At 37.4% G+C, this 27,666-nt stretch overlaps 1 protein-coding gene across 3 annotated transcripts in view; it reads right to left on the reverse strand.

Annotated features, from left to right (window-relative positions):
- Positions 1 to 8,566: 8,566 nt before the first annotated feature.
- The window catches only part of LOC127453894 (autophagy protein 5-like), a 54,589-nt gene continuing 35,489 nt past the window's right edge, over positions 8,567 to 27,666 (reverse strand). For 2 of the 3 annotated variants that reach the window (XM_051720652.1, XM_051720651.1), the window contains exon 8: positions 8,567 to 10,065. In XM_051720652.1, coding sequence (XP_051576612.1) covers positions 9,929 to 10,065 — 137 coding nt within the window. In that variant the 3' untranslated portion in view covers positions 8,567 to 9,928. Of the gene's footprint in view, positions 10,066 to 10,842; positions 10,942 to 27,666 lie in introns of all 3 variants that reach the window. The other variant, XM_051720653.1, reaches the window with a different exon arrangement.

Consider the following 27,666-nt stretch of genomic DNA (forward strand, 5'->3'; position numbering starts at 1 on the left):
TATTATTTGCGTTTAGCATTGTTTTTCACTTGTGATCCTGTTTCCATTCATGTCAAATCACAGTACTGTTTATGAAAACCAATGTACCATCATTATCAATGTCAAGAATCATGTGTGTAAGACTAGCTGTAACCACACAGACTAGAAAGTTTATGGTGCTCAGAAGTGAGAGGTCAATTTAAAAAAAAATTATTTCATAAGACAATGTGACAGAACCACACTGATGATGTGACCTTTGCTTTAAATAAGTTTGCTTCAAAAGAAAACCAGTGATATGTACTATTTAAAAGAAAGGATAAAGTGTTCTGAAAATGATTGGAAAATGAGATGTTTCTATGTATTTTTATTGTTTAGCAGATGTGGTAATACAGTGTGTGGTTCTGGCTCATGTGTGTCCTCTTCCTTATCCAGTTCTGAGAACAGTGACTACAGCACAAGGAATTCCTTTCAGCTCTTCCCAAATTGTATATTTATAGGCCCCATGTGAGCATGTGGATTATGGATGATAATTAGCTTTCTTCATTTCCTGCTGTATGCCGATGTCTGAATCATTTAGGGTACATGGTTACAGAAACAAGTTAGAAAAAAAAAATCAGACATGGTGATCCTGTATTATTATGTAGGATTGTAAAAATCTGTGATTGTTCAAAAGTGAAATAATATCCATGTTGAAAATGCATCAATATGAATAGGGTACGATGAGGCTAAAGGCATCCCTTAAAGGGTTCATGTCATGAGGAATCAAATTTTCCTTTTTTTTTTTAACATCATTGTACTTTAAAACTGTAAGTTTCAGAACTCAAAACTTTCTTTCCAGCCCAAAAAGAGCATTTATTGTTTCCACCCTGCAAACACTACTCGTTTTAAAATCGGCCCCAGTGACAACTCCAACGCAGAGCGAATCATGTTTATTACATGCTTACCAAAGAAAAAATGTTTTGCTCATAAAATATTGATTTGAGACTAAATTATATTATTATGTAAGAAGAACGCGTAGCGCTGAGCACAACGAAAGACAATGGTGAAGTATACACTTGTCAGCTGTCTCATTTTAGCCAGGACATACTCTATTTTGGCCGCAATGAATGCATTTGGACCCCACACTGTGAACAATCCTGTATATCCCAAACGGAATGCATATTGAAGTGGTGAGACGAGACAGGGCCGACCGTCCCTTATAACTCTCCCTACAGCTGGATAAAGATTTATTTACACCTTCACATTCACAGCATGTGTTAGTCTGGACTATTTTCAATGTTTATACAGCATTATGTTATCATCACCAAATCTTGTATGCCTAATAATATAAGTACTGGGGAGCAATAATGTGCCAACCTTTTTCATTTTTCTTTTGTTATTTCAGTCGAACAACTGCTGTAATTTGATTGTGTGCCAGTCAATTATATCTACCAATGATTAGGGGACTAGCTTTCAATGATTGCCTGGACAGAGTGCTTTTAGATGATTTTGTCAATCGCTTGCCCATTTTCATTCTTTCATTCTTGGAAAAAAAAATAACAGTTCCACACGTGTAATGGCGAGGGAGTGTTTGTTCCGCAAAGATGTTAGCCAATAATAACAGTGGGCGTGTCTTAAAGCTGAAGTACTCATAAACCGAGTGTTTCAGACAGTGGGCCAATGACAGGGTAAAAAATGTCATTGTAATACTACATTATGACTGTTTTTGTGCAAAAAACAGTAAAAAAAAAAACTTTAACAACATTATAAGTGAACCTCAAGGAAGAAAAAGCATGACAAGCACATTTACCTTTTTTCTGGTTGCAAAGTATACTTCAAGATTGAAAAAATCCTAGAGCTGACGAAATTAACGCATTAATGCATGTGATTAATTTAATTACAATTACATTTTTCTTTAACACGATTAACGCATTTACCAATTTGACATTAGATCCTGACATTTTATTTATCTCTGTGTGAGTTGTAAAAACTGGTTGGAATAGGGCGAAACCTCTGCAATGTGTCAGGGGTCATTACACTGACGCACACACACCTGTCAATGATCAAGTAATGGAGAAAGGACCTCTTAACCTTAATTTTGTTTTGTACAAAACAAACCCAGATGGGACTTGTGATAAGCCACATTTACATGACCTGCTGGAGTGACGCATCAGCGTTTCCTTGGCATCGCGGTGCACTTCCGTCTTACCGGACAATTCAAATGAAGTATCATTACATGGACAGTGCAGGCGCTAAAATCAAAACAAGACACTTTTCATGTGGAGTTCAAATTGGCGTGAATCATGTAAATGCAGCCTCACAATTTAAGTAGCAAAGTGGATAGTGGAGGATATTGTGGAGGATAAGGGTTAAAGAGATTTAATGACCAATGCAATAAATAAACCTATGTGGACTACTTATGTCATGAAGCAGAGAATGAGGCTCAGGACAAAAACGCAGAGTTTAAAAAACGAAGGATTTATTAATATAACAAAAAGGGCAAAACAAACCAAAACTCCCACAAGGGGGAAAACAAAAATAACAACCCCATAGGAGACTAATATAATCCAGGCTGGAGAAGACAAGACACAGGACCAACTGGACCGAGCAGGGATGGGGGAAAGAACCGGGAACTGAATAACAGGACCGACCAAAACACAAGACCGACTGGAACAAACAAGACCGACTGAATACACAAGACGAACTGGACAGCACACGAGGAGACTAAAATAGGGAGAGAAATCAACAGGTTAACAAGACAGGGCAGGTGTGATTAATAAAATAATAATGGGCAAACAAGGAGGCGGGGTATGACGCAAGACAGAGAGACATGCAGCAATACAGAAACAAAACAAAGCCACATGCTCTCACAAGACAACAAAACACCCGAATGGCATGAGCGCATGTCGCCAAGACAATAAGGCAATATCGCTCATGCCAACCGACAGAACAGATGAGAGAATGCGTAGCAACGGCAAACAAAGCGATGCCACGCATTCCCACACTAAAGAAAGCCTGAGCATACATCACGAGGCAAACGTCACGCGATACACGCAACAGGCGACAAAACGAGACAGGACACCTGTGCGAGAGTTCAGCCACACACACACCCGACAACTTAGACCGAAGTGACCGAACATCAACGTAAAGACAGCTCGGGACCCAGGCACGCAGCGCAGTGCAAAGCGAGCGCAACATGCGTCCGCAGTCACGAGAGACAGACATAGATTATTGACGCGAGTGCATGCCGCAAAGATGATAAGCGCAATGCACTCACGCTAAGACAAGACATAGAACATGAGTGTCCAGATCCCGAAACCGAACCAGACAGAAGGGCCAGGATCCAGGCACCATGCTCTGGACATGAGACACAAGACTGACTGAAGGGCACACGGCAGAGAAATACAAACCCGAAGCCGTGCGCTCAAACAAAGTCAGACAGAACATGGAGCATGAGTGTTCGGATCCCAACACAGACTGAAACTGAATCAGACAGGAAGCCAGGATCCAGACACCATGCTTCAGACATGAAACAAGACAGAACGTAGAGCGCATGGCGGGAAATCACAACCGGACCTGTGCGCTCACACAAAGACGATGAACGATGATGCCACCCAGACTGACAGAGTGACAGGACTGTGACAAGTTCTTTCAATTAGTCAACCTCCCACTTATTCATTTAAAAACAATTAATGTTACTTAAATTGGTGCTATTTTATGGTATTTCTGTCTTTATACTGTGGAATGCTTTGTTTGAAAAATGTAAATAAAACATTAGTATTACACATTTCTTTGTTTTGTTTTTTCCCTAAAAAAGGAAATAAATGCATTTTGACAGGAAAAGAGGTATCTATAGTCAAATTTTCTTTTCATATGTCAACAACATTTTAAGAAAAGTCATTAATACAACAAATTACCATGCATCTCTTTACACAACCAGTGTGGACCTGAACCACACATCAGGCCTGCTGTAAATACATAGTTCAACACATCCTGTCTGTCTGAAGTACAGCCAATGCTCATTTACAGATGTTTGAAGAAAGGTGAAAAGTGAAAAAAAGAAATGGAAATAGAAATGGGGGGATGGGGGGGTCACCTAAATGATCACAGCACCTCAGGGTCCCTCAGCACCTGTCCATTAGAGGCCAAGGTTAATGACAGGTTGGCTCTATCTGCACGAGAGGGTGAGGGGGGGTCTGAGGAAAATTAGAGGGCAGCTCATGCGGGAGAAGAGAGAGTTTTGTTGTTTGTTCCTCAAAACGATCCACCAACCGCCTCTCAGTTCCAGGTGTACTAGGGTACAAGAGGGCCATTGCGATCAGACAGAGGGGAAAGTTGTCTTCTGACACCTTATATAACTTAACAGGCCTCGGCTGAGTTATGGCCTTCACGTTTTACTTTTATATCCCAATCAGCAAGCGTCGGGGAGTGGATGACACAAGAGTAATGTGGATAAAGTCTGTAAAACTGGGTGAAAAACACACACGACAAAGCCAAAGGAGATGTGAACCCTGAGCTCTTCCTCATTAAATTAACTTCAAAGAGTGTTTGCTGTTTAAAATGGCCATGTCTTCACCTAGTTCCAAGGGAGGAATGCAAGAAATGGAGGAAATGAAGAAATTGAGTGCGCTTACAGCATGCATCAGAACAAATGTGTGATGACAGAGGAAGAGGAGAGTTACTCCTCTGATCTTTTAGTGAGGGCTTTACTGGAATCAGAGCAGGCTGAGGATAGCTCTTTATTTAATGAACACATGAAGAGTGTTTGCCATCACTTTGATGTCCACTCCACCACACAGGAGAGACCGGCCCCTCAGCCCTCTTCCCGTGCCTGAAAAAACTAGTGTTTTTTATTTTATTTATTTTGTCAATGGTATCGAAGACGAGACAAGAAAGATAATTGAATTAAACCAATGCGTCGAGAACAAAATGTTACTGCAAGAAAAACAATGCACTAACACTGTTTTTTATTCATTATTTTAAAAGAAAGAAAAATCTAGAAAGAATTCATTGAAATCATCCAGTCATTGTATTCTGTGGATTTCCCTGCTTGAGCTGAACACATGAACAATTAACTTTACTAACAGGTTGATTACCTCCCTCAAACATATCCTATATACAGTATATGTGACATTAATCAGCTATATCCACAAAAACTATATTAGGTGTCTTTAAATAATATGCACTTAAGCATTTGATACAATGTATACAATGTACTTATGTACATACATGTTGTTGCATTGTACTTACATTTAAAGTGCCTGCATTTAATTACATCTGTAGTTACACTGTTAACTTAACCCTAATCCTAAACCTAACCTATCCCTTACCCTAAAACCTCATTCTAACCCCTAACCCTACTCCTAAACCTGCCCGTATCTCAACCTCAGTAGCAGCAAATGTAAATCATAAGAGAATTTTGCAGAACATGTTGTTACACAGTAAATACTTATAATATTTTCATGTTAAAGACACCTGATATAAAGCGTGACCACTTTTATTAAAATGTACATCTGCACAGACAATAAAGCCAATGAACAAGTGAACTTGAACTAGTCAGAATGCATAACTTGTGCTGTGAGTACACCGTTTCTTAAAAACACGCTACACTAAACACAATGTCCTAAACTGTCTAAACTGTCTAAGGAACTCACAAAAGAGTGACTTTTAAAAGTAGCTAATACTTCAGTATATTCATTAAATGCTGTCATTTCAGGTGCTCAGTTTTTCACAACACATTTCTAATGTTGTTTAATCTTAAATATTAAACTTTTTAATCATTAATATTTTTAATACATGTTTAAATAGTTGTAAGTAATTTATACATTTTTCTAAATATTTGAATGTTCGGTTAACATTTGTCTGTTACAATTTGATACACGTTTTGCCATTTTGCACATTATTGTCAATAAAACTGATATTTGTTTTAGTCAAAGTAAATGAATAAGACATGATAAAATATTGACTAAATTTAAAGTCAAAATTATGACTAAAATAAAAAACTGTGTGAAAATTTACACTGCCCGACACAGCAATGTTGGCACAAGCTATGGCCCAAGATTGGGGCAGTACTAACTGTTTTCTGACCACTGGCAGATGAGGGGAGTGTTCATGAAATCTGTTTGACAACATTGTTGCAATTAGAGCAGAAATTACACACCTCATTTGATATCATTTTTAAATCTCTTTTTTTATTTTTTATTTAATGTCCAGGGAGGACTCCACTTGCTAAATTTAACATATGACAAAAGTGATGCATCTATTTAATTTAAATAAATAAATAAAAATGGTAACAGATAACCTTACATTATACAGGGAAAAATTAATTCGATTTAACAAGACATGTAATTTTATGGTAATATATTGTAAACAATATATATACACTGGCGGCCAAAAGTTTGGAATAATGTAGAGATTTTGCTGTTTCGGAAGGAAATCGGTACTTTAATTCACAAAAGTGGCATTCAACTGATCACAAACTATAGTCAGGACATTACTGATGTAAAAAACAGCACCATCACTATTAGAAAAAAGACATTTTTGATCAAATCTAGACAGCAGCCATCACTCCAACATCTTATCCTTGAGTAATCATGATAAACTGATCATTTGGTACTAGAAAATCACTTGCCATTATATCAAACACAGTTGAAAGCTATTTAGTTCATTAATTGAAGCTTAACATTGTCTTTGTGTTTGTTTTTGAGTTGCCACAGTATGCAATAGACTGGCGTGTCTTAAGGTCAATATTAGGTCAAAAATGGCAAAAAAGAAACAGCTTTCTCTAGAAACTCATCAGTCAATCATTGTTTTGAGGAATGAAGGCTATACAATGCTTGAAATTGCCAGAAAACTGAAGATTTAATTTAAAGGTGTACACTACAGTCTTCAAAGACAAAGGACAACTGACTCTAACAAGGACAGAGAGAGATGTGGAAGACCAGATGTACAGCTAAACAAGAGGATAAGTACATCAGAGTCTCTAGTTTGAGAAATAGATGCCTCACATGTCCTCAGCTGACAGCTTCATTGAATTCTACCCGCTCAACACCAGTTTCATGTACAACAGTAAAGAGAAGACTCAGGGGTGCAGGCCTTATGGGAAGAATTGTAAAGAAAAAGCCACTTTTGAAACAGAAAAACAAAAAGAAAAGGTTAGAGTGGGCAAAGAAACACAGACATTGGACAACAGATAATTGGAAAAGAGTGTTATGGATCTTAACCCCATTGAGTTTTTGTGGGATCATCTAGACTGTAAGGTGCGTGCGAAGTGCCCGACAAGACAGCCACATCTATGGCAAGTGCTACAGGAAGTGTGGGGTGAAATGTCACCTGAGTATCTAGACAAACTGACAGCTAGAATGTCAAGGATCTGTAAAGCTGTCATTGCTGCACGTGGAGATTTTTTGATGAGAACTCTTTGAAGTAGTTTAAGAAGTTCTGATTTTGTTGTAATAGTAGTTTTTCATGTTATTAATGTCCTGACTATACACTGTGATCAGTTAAATGCCACTTTGGTGAATAAAAGTACCAATTTCTTTCCATAAGAACAAAATCTGTACATTATTCCAAACTTTTGGCTGCTAGTGTGTGTGTGTGTGTATATATATATATATATATATATATATTAAAGCAAAACGTATGATTTACTTTAAGGTTAACAATGAAAATAATATATTGTGTTTAACAAAAAGTAAAATATTGTTGAAATTATGGTTAAAAAAAAAAAAAGGTTTTATGTGACAGTGTGCACTGTAAACACATGTTTGTTGGCCATTTCTCTATTTAAAAAGTGCAAAGCAGATTTTTGTAGTTCCAGTAGATCTAATGTTAATATTGTTCAATTATATTATGTTGTAGTAAACTAAAATATACAGAAACCAAAGTCAGTGTTAGAAAATATCTTTTCCTTCAAGGGGCAAAGTTGTTTGCTCCCTGGAATTGATTTTCATTGGCATTTGTTCCCTTAATGAGTGAATTTTTTTTCTAACCATATCAAAATATGCCTTGATTCACCCTTTCATGTCAAACACTTCGATTTAATCAATTCATTAACATACATTTATAACTGAATAATATCTGAATAATTTTGATAATTTACAATTTATTGCTTCATACTAATAACATTAACATCAATTCATATTATCACAAACTATATAACTAGGCCAAGAATAGAGTAGATCTAGAATGGAAACATATCTGATGTTACAAATAAAAACAGAGTAATTCATTTCAGGGGCAAAATTGTTTGCCCCCACATTTTGAATTTCAAGGGCATTTTTGCCCCAGGGAACAAAATATAATATCCCACAATGCCAGAAACATCGCCACTGCAATTTTATAGCAATCAGAGCTTCCAATTTTCTTTCCCATAAATTTAACATGATTTTATTTTATTCAGTTTTAGAAATGTTTATCATTGCATGTTGCATAGGGTTTCACAAAACAGTAGGCAATTTACAATTTATACAGTGCAGTATGCTAGTTATCCATTCTAAACACAGCCTTTTGTTTGTAGGCATTTCTCTGACATGATTGATGAGATATCAGAGAGCTTTGATATCAATTAATGAACACACACTTGACAGAAAGAAACACAAGCACTACATAGCTATAAAATAGTGTTTTAATTAAATGCATTTTAAGTCATTCAAGCAAACACAGAAAAGTAATCACTGCATGAAAAGAAGCAAGAAAATGCACATTTGAACACATTATTATTCATTTAACCGTGTTATTAGGAGTGACCAGTTTCTGCAGGATCTTTATTTCTGTAAGTTGTTCAGAGTCATATAGCGAACGATATAAACATCTGAGAGTTTGTACACAAACAGCATTGTTTGAGGAACAGTCTGCCGAGAAGTGTCCTGGTGGTGGCGTAAGCCCTGCGGTTTTCCCCGCTGTCTCAGTTCTGGGGCAAAACACTCACTGATTCCTCTAAACGAATAATCACTCTCAGCTGCGTTTCGTCTGCAGCACTGATGTTCAGCCCCCACATCCCCTCCAAACACACTAAACACAGACAGACCATCTGCCTACAGGTCGTAAATATAAAAAAAATAAAAAATACTGTAAGGTGATATGTGATGTTTGTATGGCGTCGGACTGACTATGCAATGAACATCCATTTCAAAGATCAAGTTTTGGCTCTAAATGAACGAAAACTGTGACTCTCTAAATAGATGGAAAAAAAAAATATATATATATATATATATATATATATATATATATATATATCAGAAACAGTGAAATCCATTACCCTTAATGGTGTCTGGAAACGATGGCTTTCATTTGTGCTCTATACCACTATCACACAAACATGTTTGACTGGGACTATGAGTAATCAGCTAGTCCCATCATAATGCTCTGTGATCCCCTACAAGAAAGCCAAAACCAGACACTCTGACACATCAAATACATCGTGTGTCTATATGATGTTACCGATACACATCCCTAAAATCCCAAAGTCATCCTCTTTCCTGATTTATGACCTCATCTGCCCCCTGACTGCCTCCATAAACCGTGTTAATAATCAAGCCCCATGGCAGTCAACGAGTACGTACAACCATTTAGTAGGCTCATTAAACACCAAAAAAGATTCCTACTAATAATTAACAGAGATCTGAGAGTCTAAGCATATGTTACTCACTAATTAGAGGGTGGGAACGGGCGTGTGAAGGAGTTAATGTGGGTCTACAATCACATCAAGCTTGTGCAAATGTATGTATGTGAGAATTTCAAGGCAGCAAGTACACAGGACGCCCATCGGAGCGCTCCAAATCTACAGAGTAAATGTAAAAGTGATTCCTTCACATGAAGAGCACAGGACTGTGTTGTTGGATGACCTCCACTCGATAAGGCCACATCAGGATGAGAATGAGAGAACAGGGAGGAAGGGAGTGCCAACAGAACGTCTCTGCAGATCTTTCATCCGGAATTCTCCATCACCAATCCAAAGGATCTTCTGAGATTAGTCAGTAGGTGCTTGGATGATGCTGATGTGGAGGAAGTTGTCTGGGTGGCTCAAGTGTTCACTTAACCACTGGATGGGCGTCTCGAGCAGGGGTTCAATGCCGTGAATCATGACCTGGTATTTCTTTGGCTCGTCTGAGTGTTAAAGAAAGAGAAAGAGGACACGGTTGGTGATCAGAAGTCATTTATGTCACTAAAAAGCTTCTACTTTCCTTTTGTATTGTTTAGAAGATGGCCACATGTGAAAGCTTGTGGCTACAAGACAGAGTCACACTGATTTGGAGTGGTTTGATTCAAAGCATATTAAGATTTTAATATGTTCATAGACAAGGACAAATAAGTGCATTCTGTTGAAGTGTTTGTATGTGCTATTGTCGCTGGGGCTGCACAATTAATCATAAAAGTGACAGGATTCCATTTAAATCTACTCTTGCATTAAAGGTTTCTAATTAGAGCATTGTTACAACTGATTTGAAAATGATTAATTGATATGTGCATTGTGCGCATGAACGCAGTTGCAAATTTGACAAATGGCACAAGTTTTAAAGACCCCAACAAATGGCCAGTGTCTTTCCTGTGTTGACTTAATTTCTATAGAGCGCAACAGTGCCCTCCTACTTCTTCATTCGTCTTGATTCCGGAAGTATTTTTTACATCTAATGTAGTTCTAATGTAAACCATGAATCAAACCAACCAGCAAAAACTATTTAAAAATTGGACAAAATGACAAAGGTACAAGACTGTGAACTTTAAAACCTCTTTAACGAGGGAATAAATTACAGTCCCCATGAAGCATTGCGAATTAGATAATCGAGATAAAAATGAAAAAATATTACTGTTGATTTAAAGTGGTTTCTTGTAAGCACAGAAACAATATATTTTTATTTAATTGCAAAATATTCAGATATTTACATATATTTAAGTAGTTTGAGAGTGTAGGTAGATTGACTCAATAGCGTCAGTCACAGTGCGTCATGGGAGTGGGCGGTGATTCTCTGTAGTAGTGTAGTTCTTCACCAGGAATTCCGATTTTAAACACAATATAAAAAATAAATAAAAAATTAGGTTGGAATAGCACAGACTGATGGCTTTAGCAGAAGCATATACAATCGATGAACAACCTTGGAGCTCACTGTAGGTCCATCTTTTTAAAGGTTTATAAGTTATCATTAATAATCAATTTACCTGTCGAGAAAATGAATAGGATTTCCGGAACCAGACTGTTGTGCTGTATTTGGCAGTGTAGATTTCTTAGTTGATTGTAATGGGAGAATTCTGGGTTTGTTGCATTGTTTGAATAACAGTTTGTTTTGATTCTGTTAGTTGCACATTTTACATTTTGTTTAAAAGCAGAATTCCTGGTGAAGAACTACACTGCTAAATGACTAAATGTAAGACTAATGTAAAGTTGACCATTTCAATAAAGTAATTCAGGAACACAGTTCTCAGCTTGTTTTAGATATGTCCATAAAGAATATGGCATAAGCCCCACATAAAATGTTGATGTAAATACTACTAATCAAAATTCATAATCATGACTACAATATCAAGGGAAATAATCACCTATTATTATTTTTGTCATACATGTGCAGTTCTAGCTTTAAAGTAGGGCTGGGCAATAAAACAATATTGATATTTAACAGAAAAAAGAAAAAAGAAAAATAAACATTGATGATAAACTTTTTAGTAATTTTCAATATTTAGCGTATGTTCTACATCTAAAAATGCGAACAGTTTGGCAAAGTTATATGCACAACTAGCTAAATCAGCCTGTTAGGAAGTATTAGCAGGCAGACCTGCTGTCATGGAAGGCTCGTTGCCATTAGCTAGCTGCTAGCTAAGATGATAGTTCCAAACAGAACAGCTGTAGCTGGGGTTCCATCACATTTCCATGGGGAAATGTTTTGCATTTTTTAACCGCATTTCTAAACATTCAAATAAAGAAAATACAAATTGTTGCATGTTTTCATCCACTATGTCATGCGCATTATCTTGAGGGAGCTACCTTGTCATGATGGAGCAGCTACAGTTGAAGTCAGAAGTTTACATACACCTTAGCCAAATGCATTTAAACTCAGTTTTTCACAATTAATGACATTTAATCGTAGAAAACATTCCCTGTCTTAGGTCAGTTAGGATCACTACTTTATTTTAAGAATGTGAAATGTCAGAATAATAGTAGAGAGAAAGAAATAAAAGCTGAAATAAATCATTCATCACATTTCCAGTGGGTAAGAAGTTTACATACACTTTGTTAGTATTTGGTAGCATTGCCTTTAAATTGTTTAACTTGGGTCAAACGTTTTGGCTAGCCATAAGCTTCTCACAATAAGTTGCTGGAATTTTTGCCCATTCCTCCAGACAGAACTGGTGTAACTGAGTCAGGTTTGTAGGCCTTCTTGCTCGCACATGCTTTTTCAGTTCTGCCCACAAATTTTCTATCGGATTGAGAGGTCAGGGCTTTGTGATGGCCACTCCAATACCTTGACTTTGTTGTCCTTTATCAATTTTGCCAGAACTTTGGAGGTATGCTTGGGGTCATTGTCCATTAGGAAGACCATTTGTGACCGAGCTTTAACTTCCTGGCTGATGTCTTGAGATGTTGCTTCAATATATCCACATAATTTTCCTTCCTCGTGATGCCATCTATTTGTGAAGTGTGCCAGTCCCTCCTGCAGCAAAGCACCCCCACAACATGATGCTGCCAGCCCCATGCTTCATGGTTAGGATGGTGTTCTTCGGCTTGCAAGTCTCACCCTTTTTCCTCCAAATGTAACGATGGTCATTATGGCCAAACAGTTACATTTTTGTTTCATTAGACCAGAGGACATTTCTAAGATGTAAGATCTTTGTGCCCATGTGCATTTGCAAACTGTAGTCTGGCTTTTTTATGGTGGTTTTGGAGCAGTGGCTTCTTCCTTGCTGAGCAGCCTTTCAGGTTATGCCATTATAGGACTCGTTTTTACTGTGGATATAGATACTTGTCTACCAGTTTCCTCCAGCATCTTCACAAGGTTCTTTGCTGTTATTCTGGGATTGATTTGCACTTTTCGCACCAAACTACTTTCATCTCTAGGAGACAGAATGTGTCTCCTTCCTGAGTGGTATGATGGCTGCATGGTCCCATGGTGTTTATACTTGCACACTATTGTATGTACAGTTGAACGTGGTACCTTTAGGCATTTGGAAATTGCTCCCAAGATTGAACCGGACTTGTGGAGGTCCACAATTTTTTTTTCTGAGGTCTTTTGATTCCCATGATGACAAGCAAAGTGGCACTGAGTTTGAAGGACTTAAAATACATCCTCAGGTACACCTCCAATTCAGTTCACCTCTTATCAGAAGCTAATTGTCTAAAGGCTTCACATCATTTTCTGGAATTTTCCAGGCTGCTTAAAGGCACAGTTAACTTAGTGTATGTAAACTTCTGACCCACTGGAATTGTGATTTAGTCAATTAAAAGTAAAACAATCACTCTGTAAATAATTGTTGGAAAAGTTACTTGTGTCATGCACAAAGTAGATGTCCTAAACGACTTGCCAAAACTATAGTTTGCTAATATGAAATCTGTGGAGTGGTTAAAAAATGAGTTTTAATGACTTCAACCTAAGTGTATGTAAACTTCTGACTTCAACTGTAAATTATCTCCTTGCTTGGAGAGTTTTATTTGCAGAATTTGAGCAATTGTACCTCATTTTATTAAATCCTGTCAGGTGACATTGCAGAATAAGTGTAATATCTGATATAATGAGGGCTAAAATGTATGCGATGCCCACAAGCCGCCAGCCTCCGCATACCTGGGAATGCCCGCACTCAAAACTGTTCTTGCGGATTGTGAGGACCCATTTTAAAGACCAACTGTACGTTAAACACTTCTGAATGCAAAGGGCTATGCACAAAGAATTGTGTGCCAAGGTTGGACCTTTCATTCACATCAAGCTATCGCACTCATAACACATGCATGAATGGCCAAAACGTAGTCATTTCCGTCAACTTAATGCGCATTTTAAGTAATGCAAAATGTTTAACACTTTACATTAGGTGTCTTTAACTACTTTTCTTACAAAAAAATAAATAAATTCCAAGTATATTCAAATATACAGTATATTCAGATTCATTAATTTAGGTCCCACTTTATATTAGGTGGCTTTAACTACTTACACTAAAAAACTTTAAGCATTTAATTCAAATATACTTTGTATTAATACATATTGTTACACTGTACTTACATTAAAGTACCTGCCTATAATATATATGCAATTAATCTGTTGACCCTCCACATAACCATACCCCAATCTTGGTGGCAGCAAATGTGTATCTTGTTAGAGTACGAACACATACGTTCACAATAATTACATTGCATCAAATGCTTTTTTAAAACAAACAAAAAAAAGTAATTAGTTATAAATGACACTAATATAACGTGTAACCTAAATTATTTTTTTATTTTTTTGTTAGAGTCCAGTCAGGCCACATGATTTAAAATAATTAATTGCATGAAATGTTGTAAAATGACAAGTAGATCTCATGAGATGTTCTTTTGTCAGAGGAAAACAGCATGATCATTGCTGCCATTCTCCAACACTTCATCTCCTGCTCAGAAGAAATTGACCAAGTTCACACAACATAGCTGCACACGACTGGAAAATTAAAGGAAACGCTAGAGGCAGTAACATTACCCTGTTGACCTGTTGAGGTTAAATGGCTAATGCAGTTTCAGTTTGACAGCAAACGATGATTCAGGCATCAGCATGTGCGCTGCTTGACCTTCTCACACAACTGAACTATATCATGACCTGCCGGATCATTAGCAAATAAACAAGCACACAATAGCTGCTCTGCCCTTAAGAGAAAGACTTTCAGATACACAACATTGAATATCTTCCATCACTGATCAATTTCAGAGGAAGAAAAGTTAGATATGGACAGCACAATAAATGCTCTCTCTCCCTTTCTCTCTCTCAAACATACGCAATTCATTATGTTCAGTTAACTTACTCCATTAATCATGAGTGTGATGAGTTTTAGCTCAGGGCTGGAGAGGTTTGGGAAACAGATAATGTGGGTGCAAGAAGGAACTTCACATAATGCATTCTTTTGTTTATTAAATGAGTGGTCAAAAAGGCATGACCTCAGCTTTCCCTTTGCCAGCTTCATTATCTTTAACAAGATTCATGCATCAATTGTGCTTTCATTAGGCATATCTGTCACTAGTCATGTTTCCATCTAAGATATAAATGTAATTTATGCACAAAATAAAGTATGCGTGAATAAAGAATCATTTCCTTCCCATGTGTTTAAGAAAACGAAATCATCACTTCTGGGGAAATTGGCATAAAATAGAAATGCAATTGGAAGTTGATGCCACTGTGGCTCTTTTAGCAAATGTAATGAATTTCTTGCGATTAAGAGTGAACTAGCTTCATGTTTGCTAGCGTTCAGCGGCAGATGTCTTATGTCTGGGTGTGAAAGTGTGTCACAAAGTTCTGGGAAAAATAGTACACAGTATCATTTTGATGACAGGTTTTGGGATTTCAGAATAACCAGAGCAACATCTCAGATGCAATGTCATGATGTTGATTATATTTTCTGAACGAATTATGTATTCACATGGCTTGTTAAAGCAAAGTCACATGACTTTTTGACATGCGTTTATATCCCTTTATACCAGCTAGTGAAGTCAATAAAAGCAAGTGCTTATTTTCCCTCAAACAACTTTTAAAGTATTCATATACAACTTTAAAAAATATTCCGGAAATAATAATCATTTTGACTCATCCGTTCTTTTCTTTTAAAAATAGCCAAAATCAAATTTACAGTGAGGCACTTACAATGAATGTGAATGAGGCCAATTTTTGGAGGTTTAAATACAGAAATGTGAAAATTATAATTTTATAAAAGCACTTACATTAATTCTTCTGTTAAAACTAGTGCATTATTTGAGCTTTAACATTTTAAATAGTCATGTTTACAGTCGTTTTAGGATTTGCTGACATTAAATCGTCATGGCGACAAAGTTCTAAAATGGGCTATAACTTTACACAGAAAAGCTAAGTAAGTGATTTTATCACACTAATATCATGTTAACACTAGGGCTGCACAATTAATCCAAAAAATAATATTACTATTACTGCTGTCGCAATTATATAATTGTGAAAAGTGACAATTCCATCATTCCATCAGATGTACTCCCATTGTGCCAAAATGTTTTACAACATATTTTTGAGCTGTTCTGTGCATGAATGCAGAGGCAAATCTGACTAATCTAAATTAGTCTAAAGGTATATCAGTAATGGTCACTATGTAACTTATACAGTGTACAATTTATTCAAAATATGAATAACACTTTTTGTTTTGCATGCAATTAAAATATGAAAGCTGTTTTGATGTATAGCCTACATAAAGAATATGGCAGCACCTGGCCCACACAAAATAAGTATTTTAATGTAAATTCTTTTAATAGAAATGAACAATCGCAATTACAATATTTAAATGGATAGTTCACCCAAAAATTAAAATTCAATCATTGTTCACTCACCCCTGTGTTGTTAAAACCCTATACACCATTCAGCCACAACATTAAAACCACCTGCCTAATATTGTGAAGGTCCCCCTCGTGCAGCCAAAACAGTGGCAACCCGCATCAGAGAATAGCATTCTGAGGTGATATTCTTCTCACCACAATTGTACAGAGCGGTTATCTGAGTTACCGTAGACTTTGTCAGTTCAAACCAGTCTGGCCATTCTCTGTCATTTCCATCCACAGAACTGCCGCTCACTGGATGTTTTTTTTTTTTTTTTGGCACCATATTTGGAGTAAATTCTAGAGACTGTTGTGTGTGAAAATCCCAGGAGATCAGCAGTTACAGAAATACTCAAACCAGCCCATCTGGCACCAACAATCATGCCACAGTCCAAATCACTGAGATTAAACTTTTTCCCCATTTGATGGTTGATGTGAAAATTAACTGAAGCTTCAGACCCGTATTTGCATGATTTTATGCACTGCACAGCTGCCACACAATTGGCTGATTAGATAATCATATGGATGATTGTTGGTGCCCGATGGGCTGGTTTGAGTATTTCTGTAACTGCTAATCTCCTGGGATTTTCACACACAGCAGTCTCTAGAACAGGGGTCGGCAACCTATGGCACGCGTGCCAGCATTGGCACGCAGAGGGGTAATCACTGGCATGCCAGCAACAGAGAGAGAGGAGTAGACTATTTTATTTAAATGAAATTCCACACATGCATTCCAATCTAAATCTTGATGTAATCCTTCCTCATGATCATGCAGCGTGTTTTCATGAGTTGAATGGGAGATTAAACAAAAAGTTAAAATGTGACGAGACTGCAGTGTACCCAACAGACTCGTGCAGCGGGTGCAAGCCATTCGCACATCACAGGCCGGCAGCGCTTCACGTTCGCTTAATCTTGCGAGTAAATGCGCCCGCTTCGCTTCGGTCAGGCTGCGCGGATGATAGCCTACATTCCGTGTTTCATTTGTTTCTTAATGCTTTCAGAACAACACGTGATGTAATAAGGAAAACACCACTATTAATCCTTGAGATTTCCAACCCAGCAACAGATTCACCCTCCTTTAACCAGTCACACTCAAAATTACATTAAAAGATTAAAAGAGAAAACATAAAAATCTGAGTCTACTCAAAATATAAATTAAACCTGTAGATAAAACTTTAGGATTTTGTAGGTGTGATTCACAGAAAATGGCTAAATAGTTGATTGGCTTGTGAATGGTTTGCACGCAGCGCGAGTCACCTCGCACTTTAATAGTGTTTAGTCTCCGATAAAAACACGCTGCGTGATCATGAGGAAGGATTACATCAAGATGTAGATTGGAATGCAGGTGCAAAAAACTTCATACAAGTAAAATAGCCTGCTCCTCTCTCGCTGTTGATAGCGTGCTAGTAATTACCCCTCTGTGCGATTTTGAAAATCTAGTATGACATAATATAAGAAATATTTAGGATTGTGCAAAATTTTGTGATCAGTAATCAAATAAGCAAATTTGTGACATTAACTGTAACTCATTTAGTAGCCTACAAAAGGACAGGTTTTCTTTCATTAAAGCATTTAAGATGCTCTGTGAAAATTCATATGCAGGATCATGATTATATCATAATCATGGGGTTTTTCACTCAAACTGTTATGCTGATAATATCATTTGTAATAAAAAAAAATAAAAATAAATGATTAAATTAGAAAAATGCAAAATAGAAACATTTTCATAAGTGGACTCAATCTTCGGAAAATCACATACATGCACACACATACATATATATATATATATATATATAGATACACGCACACACAGCTCTGGAAAAAATTAAGAGACCACTCCAAATGCTTCTTAAATTAGTATCTCTACACAGGGGCAGACTGTACATAGGGAGGACCGGAACTTTTCCCGGTGGGCCGGCCGAGAAACGGGGCGAACGGGCTGCGATAAGCTGAACGGGTCAAGACAGGCTGAAGAGGGCCGCAAAACGGCGCGTGATATTCCATTCCAGTGTCTGAGGAATTCCTGCTTGAATCTTCGTGCCAGGAGTGGCATAAAGTCAGCAATGTGAAAGACTGGTGGAAAGCGTGCAAAGACACATGAAAGCTGGGATTGAAAATCAGGGTTATTCCACCAAATATTGATCTCTGAACTCTTCTTAAGTTAAAACATTAGTATTGTGTTGTTTAAAAATTAATATGAACTTGTTTTCTTTATTTGAGGTCTGAAAACACGACATCTGTTTGGTTATTTTGACCAGTTGTCATTTTCTGCAAATAAATGCTCTCAATGACAACTTTTATTTGGAATTTTGGAGAAATTTGTCAGTAGTTTATAGAATAAAACAAAAAAATTTCATTTTAATCAAACACATACCTATAAACAGTAAATCCAGAGAAACTGAACATTTGGAGCGGTCTCTTAATTTTTTCCAGAGCTGGGATGTTTTCCAAACGGCATTTTTGCGCCCTTGAAGGGCACTTCGGGAAGGGGACGTCACTTGAAGAGTCGTTACAAACAAAAGTAAGAATGTTTATTTTTTCACAAAAGGCCCTTCTACAAAAGATTTTTTTGTGATGGCTACAATCAAATTGCAATGCCATGCTTTTTTAGAGAGCCCACATCAAGAGCTTTGTCCTTTGTAGCGAGTAGGGCATAGGGACGATCACTTACTATTTGAATTCGCCCATATTTTTTTGGCGGGGAGTTGGGGTGGACGTCAGCACAGCCATTAACTAGGAAAATAAAAAAATGGCACTCCATGTCAAAAAGGTTGCCGATTCCTGCTCTAGAATTTACTCCGAATTACAAAGTCTACGGTAACTCAGATAACTGCTCTGTACAATTGTGGTGAGAAGAATATAATTTCAGAATGCTATTCTGAGATGCGGGTTGGCGCTGTTTTTGCCGCACGAGGGGGATCTACACAATATTAGGCAGGTGGTCTTAATGTTGTGGCTGATTGGTGTATGACTTTAACAAAAAGCAAGAAATTGTAAAAAAAAAAAAAAAAGTGTGCTCAGTGATGTCATACAATGGCAGTTTATGATGACCACCTCTTCAAGCTTCAAAAGGAAACAAAAGTATAATTCAGAAGTGTAAAAAATTATTCCATGAGACTCGTGATTGTTATGAAAGCATACGATAAGGTTTGGTGAGAAGCAACCCAAAATCTAATGTATTATTTAGTGAAAATGTTCACTGACTATTGATCTCCTGTGCGCGATCATGATAGGGCACGAGAGCAACAGTTCATGCAGTCCCCTCGTGACACTGGGGCGTTCAAAAACAGGTTTGTCTAAAACAGGTCTGCCACAGTGATAGTGACAACAGAACACAACACAGCTGCACACAAAACAGAGAACAGAACTTATGAAACATGTCTGAAGAGTTTTTAGTCAAAGAATTCATGCATTTCTATGCCCAGCCTTATTTTTTTAAAATGGAGTACTCGGAAATCAAACAGAAACATAGAGGAGGCTACAGGCAGCCACAGTCACACCGTGTCGTGACCTGACGGCAAACGACACATGATATAAGGTATCTTTTCAATGTTAATCAGAGCTTTTGTCCTAACCAGCAGTGATGAGTTACATTCTATCAATCACTTGTTTTCTATTTTTGGCATCGCGTAAGTAACTCCGTCCCCTGTGAACTGACACCAGTCCAAAAACTTTCAAAAAAATACGTCAGGGCATAGAAATGCATCAATTCTTCAACTACAAACTCTTCAGAGATGTTTTGTAAGTTCTGTTCTCTGTTTTGTGTGCAGTTGTTTTTTTGTTCTGTTGTCACTATGGCTGTGGAGGACGTTTTTTTAGATAAACAAGTTTTCTCTTGAACGTCCCAATGTCACTGTGTGAACTATTGTTTGAACCCGGAATATTCCTTTAAATTGAATATTTTTTTAACTGTTAAGGTTGCATGATTGTGACAAATAATAGATTATTATTTCTCTTGATACTGTAATTGCAATTATCAATTTTGATTAAAAGAATTTACAGTAGAAATAGGAGTAGGGCTCAACAGAATGCAATCATTCACACTTTTCACAATAAATTAATTGCAGCAGTCGTAATTTTAATCATTATTTGTATTTAGATTTCGTGTACAGCCTTTTACATCTGTGAATCAACCTTTTAACTAAAGTAATGGTTGGGGAAAATTATTTAGGCTTGATAGCAGAACATGTCACAATTTGTTTATAGTTTTTTTTTTTTTTTACGTATTTTACAATAAAATCATCATACTAATCATATTACAGCCATTCCACTGTATAGCTGACTAGACTATATTTATCTTTGCATATATCTTTTTGATAATACCCACTGAAATGTATAAGTTTTGGTGCTTGTATAACAGATTATGTCCCACAGTTTGGTAGTGGTGGTTGGTTTTCATAAAAAAAAAAAACAAAAAAAAAAACCTTGAATGCAGAACGTTTCCATGAACCATGGAACTGATGAAAAATAGGCTCTTTATAACTCTTAAAATAAAACAATCTTAACAGGAAACAAACAAGCCTTTTAGAAGGTGTTGATTGAACAAGCGATTTTGGAAGTTGATTAGTTCTTCGGATAAGTTGGTCTTTTGTTCAACTGGAAACAATTCAACCCATGTGTACTCGACTCCTACAAATTCCAAGAACACAGGAGCAGCGATCACATCGGGTGGATGACTAACCACACTGACCATTCAATTCAAACACAAGCATACACACACGTTCATGAACAAGACGTCCACGTAATAACAGGAGAACAGTTTAAAAGGCTGTTTAAACTGAATTTAAGTTAAGCATAACTATATTAAAGTGTTTTATGATATCTAAAAACCTCAATGGAGCTCAGAGCTTAATAATTACAACATTTAACAGTCAAACTGGACAAAAGCAAACTGACAGAGAGGACTGACGCCAACACAAAGTAACGATGTACTGAGCAGGAGGAGGTAACTCATTCCTTGAAGTTATCAGTGTGTGTATCTGCCCCCATGAAGCCTGTCAGGTTGTAAGGTGGGTGCGTCCCCAGTGTCACTCTCAGTATGATACAAGGGGAATTCAAAAATCACAAACTCGTTCAGTAGTTGTAAAGAAGTCGCTTTCTTCTGGCAGTTATGAGGAACGCCCACATCACGGGTCGGCTCTGGACCTCTGCTGTTCTGGAGTATTTATCTTACTGTGTAAAAAGGCCAACTCCATTCAGAGTTGGTAATGATAGTTGAAAATACATAGTTTCTCAATCCTAAAGTTATCACATATTCTACTATGTGCTACATGATTATTACTATATCCAAACAAACTGAGCACTATAACAATTTCTGATGAAGTGCAGAATGATTGATATCTGTGACCAGTAAAATTCTTGGCATTTATACTCATTGATAAAGCCTGTTGAGAAGTGAACCTGTATCTAAATGGGATTTAAATGGCATCTTGCATAAGTAGACATTTATTGGTGTTCAGATATTTTCAAATAGATTTTTGGTGGCAAATTTTAAAGACCTAAATGTCTCTCTCTTTATATTTAGTCTGTAACACTGTAAAAGTTTTCAGTAATTATTAGGGCTGTCAATCGATTACATTTTTTTTTATCGAATTAGTTACATGGTGTGCCGATTAATTCATTGAATTATTTGCATATATAAATATTGGTTGAGAAAGCCCCTTTAAATAACAATAATTCAATATATAATGATTAAATAATGAATAATATCTATCTATCTATCTATCTATCTATATATATATAAATACACACACACACACACACAGTGGCAAGCAAAAGTTTGGGCACCCCTGGTCAAAATTTCTGTTGCTGTGAATAGTTAAGTGAGAAGAAGATGAACTGATCTCCAAAAGGCATAAAGTTAAAGATGAAACATCCTTTTCAACATTTTAAGCAATATTAGTGTATTATTTTTATTTTGTACAATTTTAGAGTGAAAAAAGGGAAGGAGCACCATGCAAAAGTTTGGGCACCCCAAGAGATTTGAGCTCTCAGATAACTTTTACCAAGGTCTCAGACCTTAATTAGATTGTTAGGACTATGGCTTGTTCACAATCATCGTTTGGAAAGGCCAGGTGATGCAAATTTCAAAGCTTTATACATACTCTGACTCCTCAAATCTTGTCCCAACAATCAGCAGCCAAAGGCTCCTCTAAGTAGCTGCCTAGCACTCTGAAAATGAAAATAATTGATGCCCACAAAGCAGGAGAAGGCTATAAGAAGATAGCAAAGCGTTTTCAGGTAGCTGTTTCCTCAGTTCTTAATGTAATTAAGAAATGGCAGTTAACAGGAACGGTGCAGTTCAAGTTGAGGTCCGGAAGACCAAGAAAACTTTCAGAGAGAACTCCTCGTTGGATTGCTAGAAAGGTAAATCAAAACCCCTGTTTGACTGCAAAAGACCTTAAGGAAGATTTAGCAGACTCTGGAGTAGTGGTGCACTGTTCTACTATACAGAGACACCTGCACAAATATGACCTTCATGGAAGAGTCATGAGAAGAAAACCTTTCCTGCATCCTCACCACAAATTTCAGCATCAGAAGTTTGCAAATGAACATCTAAACAAACCTGATGCATTTTGGAAACAAGTCCTGCGGACTGATGAAGTTAAAATATAACTTTTTGGCCGCAATGAGCAAAGGTATGTTTGGAGAAAAAAGGGTGCAGATTTTCATGAAAAGAACACCTATCCAACTGTTAAGCACGGGGGTGGATCGATCATGCTTTGGGCTTGTGTTGATGCCAGTGGCACAGGGGAACATTTCACTGGTAGAGGAAAGAATGGATTAAAATAAATACCAGCAAATTCTGGAAGCAAACATCACACCATCTGTAAAAAAGCTGAAGATGAAAAGAGGATTGCTTCTACAACAGGATAATGATCCTAAACACACCTCAAATTCCACAATGGACTACCTCAAGAGGTGCAAGCTGAAGGTTTTGCCATGGCCCTCACAGTCCCCTGACCTAAACATCATCGAATCTGTGGATAGACCTCAAAAGAGCAGTGCATGCAAGACGGCCCAAGAATCTCACAGAACTAGAAGCCTGTTGCAAGGAAGAATGGGCAACAATCCCCCAAACAAAAACTGAAAGACACTTAGCTGGCTACAAAAAGCATTTACAAGCTGTGATACTTGCCAGGGGGTGTTACTAAGTACTGACCATGTAGGGTGCCCAAACTTTTGCTTCAGGCCCTTTTCCTTTTTTGTTATTTTGAAACTGTAAAAGATGAATATAAACAAGTAAAATTGCTTAAAATATTAAAGAAATGTGTCTTCTTTAACTTTAAGTCTTTTGGAAATCAGGCCATCTTTTGCTCACTTAGCTATTCACAGCAACAGAAATTTTGATCAGGGGTGCCCAAACTTTTGTATGCCACTGTATATATATGTATGTATGTGTGTATATATATATATATATATGTATGTATATATATGTATGTATGTATATATATGTATATATATGTATGTATGTATATATATATATATATATATATATATATATATATATATATATATATATTCACACACACACACACACATACACAGTTGTGCTCAAAAGTTTGCATACTATGGCAGAAATTGTGAAATTTTGGCATTGATTTTGAAAATATGCCTGATCATGCAAAAAAACTTTATTTTATTTAAGAATAGTGATCATATGAAGCCATTTATTATCACATAGTTATCTGGCTCCTTTTTAAATCATAATGATAACAGAAATCACCCAAATGGCCCTGATCAAAAGTTTACATGCCCTTGAATGTTTGGCCTTGTTACAGATACACAAGGTGACACACACAGGTTTAAATGGCAATTAAAGGTTAATTTCCCACACCTGTGGCTTTTAAATTGCAATTAGTGTCTGTGTATAAATAGTCAATGAGTTTGTTAGCTCTCACGTGGATGCACTGAGCAAGCTAGATACTGAGCAGAAAAGAACTGTCAAAAGACCTGCGTAACAAGGTAATGGAACTTTATAAAGATGGAAAAGGATATCAAAAGATATCCAAAGCCTTGAAAATGCCAGTCAGTACTGTTCAATCACTTATTAAGAAGTGGAAAATTTGGGGATCTTTTGATACCAAGCCAAGGTCAGGTAGACCAAGAAAGATTTCAGCCACAACTGCCAGAAGAATTGTTCGGGATACAAAGAAAAACCCACAGGTAACCTCAGGAGAAATACAGGCTGCTCTGGAAAAAGACGGTGTGGTTGTTTCAAGGAGCACAATATGACGATACTTGAACAAAAATGAGCTGCATGGTCGAGTTGCCAGAAAGAAGCCTTTACTGTGCCAATTCCACAAAAAAGCCTGGTTACAATATGCCCGACAACACCTTGACGCGCCTCACAGCTTCTGGCACACTGTAATTTGGAGTGACGAGACCAAAATAGAGCTTTAAGGTCACAACCATAAGCGCTATGTTTGGAGAGGGGTCAACAAGACCTATAGTGAAAATAATACCATCCCCACTGTGAAGCATGGTGGTGGCTCACTGATGTTTTGGGGGTGTGTGAGCTCTAAAAGCACGGGGAATCTTGTGAAAATTGATGGCAAGATGAATGCCTTCTGCACGAAAGCTGCGCATGGGACGCTCTTGGACTTTCCAGCATGACAACCACCCTAAGCACAAGGCCAAGTTGACCCTCCAGTGGTTACAGCAGAAAAAGGTGAAGGTTCTGGAGTGGCCATCACAGTCTCCTGACCTTAATATCATCGAGCCACTCTGGGGAGATCTCAAACGTGCGGTTCATGCAAGACGACCAAAGACTTTGCATGACCTGGAGGCATTTTGCCAAGACGAATGGGCAGCTATACCACCAGCAAGAATTTGGGGCCTCATTGACAACTATTACAAAAGACTGCACGCTGTCATTGATGCTAAAGGGGGCAATACACAATATTAAGAACTAAGGGTATGCAGACTTTTGAACAGGGGTCATTTCATTTATTTCTTTTTTGCCATGTTTTGTTTAATGATTGTGCCATTCTGTTATAACCTACAGCTGAATATGAATCCCATAAGAAATAAAAGAAATGTGTTTTGCCTGCTCACTCATGTTTTCTTTAAAAATGGTACATATATTACCAATTCTCCAAGGGTATGCAAACTTATATATATATATATATATATATATATATATATATATATATATATACACACACACACATACATACACACACACACACCGATCAGCCACAACATTAAAACCACCTGCCTAATATTGTGAAGGTCCCCCTCGTGCCACCAAAACAGCGCCAACCCACATCTCAGAATAGCATTCTGAGATGATATTCTTCTCACCACAATTGTACAGAGTGGTTGTCTGAGTTACCATAGACTTTGTCAGTTCAAACCAGTCTGGCCATTCTCTGCTGACCTCTTTCATCAACAAGGCGTTTCCGTCTGCAGAATTGCCACTCACTGGATGCGTTTTGTTTTTGGCACCATTCGGAGTAAATTCTAGAGATTCCATGTGGCACCATTATTGTCAGTATTGAATGGGAGGGGATTTAACAGGTTAAATACCATCTGGCAGCAATCTGTGTGATGATTGATTAGACTCATCTGTTGTTGAATTCCCATTAATTAGCATTTTATCAAGTTTTATTCCTAAAACTTTCATTGAGGTGTACTCATTTTTGCACCATGGTCTTAAATCATTTTGGTTCAAAAAATTCTAATTTTCTTTTTTGTTTCATTTGCAACCAATAGTTGCTGGAATATTTTATTTTATAGGATCCCATAGAAAGTATTCATTCTAAAAAGAGACAGATGATTTTCTGAGAAATCTGTTGGGATGTACTCATTTATGCGGTGTACTGTACCTAAACATTGTTGCAGACCAGGTACACCCCTTCATGGCAATGGTATTCCCTAAATGCAGTGGCCTCTTTCAGCAGGATAATGCGCCCTGCCACACAGCACACATTGTTCGGGAATGGTTTGAGGAACATGATGAAGAGTTCAAGATGTTGCCCTGGCCTCCAAATTCCCCAGATCTCAATCCGATTGAGCATCTGTGGGATGTGCTGGACCAACAAGTCCAATCCACGGCAGCTCCACCTCACAACTTACAGGACTTGAAGGATCGGCTGCTAATGTCTTGGTGCCAGATACCACAGGACACCTTCAAGGGTCTTGTAGAGTCCATGCCTCGGCGGGTCGGTGCTGTTTTGGTGGCACGCAGAGGACCAACAGCATATTAGGCAGGTGGTCATAACGTTTTGGGTCATCAGTGTATATAGTAAAAAATATTTTTGTTTCTAGATAGGAGGGTTCAAAAGAAAAAAAAAAAGAAAAAATGAGCAGATGGTGGCGCTAAAGGATTGGATGGGAAAAACATAAGATTAATGCCCTGGTGTGCAAACTGCATTTTAAATCTTAATTAAATTAAAAGAGCACATTTCTTTGTTTAGACTGATGGTTTTGCAATACAGATTCACTGGCCCATTTTAGCTGAACATATGGCTCATTTTACCTGAACACAGCAATGATGACACGGAGGGGGACTTTTGACATTTAAATAGCTCTTGGGCTTAAAAAGTTGTTTTTTTGTGACATACTGTCAACGTAAAATTATAGAAGAGACCTGAATAAACACAATGAGTAGTCTGGAAAATGTATATAGACATTTTATTGCTGTTCTAGATGATTTACCAAAAAGTAGCACACTTTAGTTGACATCCTTTGGTGTAGTGGCCTATTGCTTTACACACTATGCCACTCAGTTGACATGGCTGAAGGACGTTTCAACTGATTTCATTGGTATGAGTTTGTTAAAGTAAGCAGGGCATATAATTTGATAGAGGATGGATGGGGAAAAATATAAGATTAGTGTCCTGGCTTGGAAACTGCACCTTTAAACTTAATTCAATTAAAAGAGCACATTTCTTCAAAGGACAGCATGCATCCCGCAGTGGATATGACATACTGTACATTGCAAAATCTTATTAGTAAGTTGCCCCAAGCAGGGATCGAACCAGTGTCCATTAGAACTCCACAGCACACAGGTTGGCACACTTACCTCTGCACCACACTGCCACAAGTTTGATAGGTGCTAAAGAGACATACCAAGCTGAGAGTCAGCACACAAAACTGTTGCTGAGACACTGCTGTTGTTTATGTAGGTTTTGAATAATGTTTTATTTATTTCTGCTCAGGTACTCTCAGGACATGATGTCAAAGATGCAATTTTCTTTTAAATCCAA

This window comes from Myxocyprinus asiaticus, chromosome 16 (genome assembly GCF_019703515.2).
Source record: "Myxocyprinus asiaticus isolate MX2 ecotype Aquarium Trade chromosome 16, UBuf_Myxa_2, whole genome shotgun sequence".
Taxonomy (NCBI): Eukaryota; Metazoa; Chordata; class Actinopteri; order Cypriniformes; family Catostomidae; genus Myxocyprinus; species Myxocyprinus asiaticus.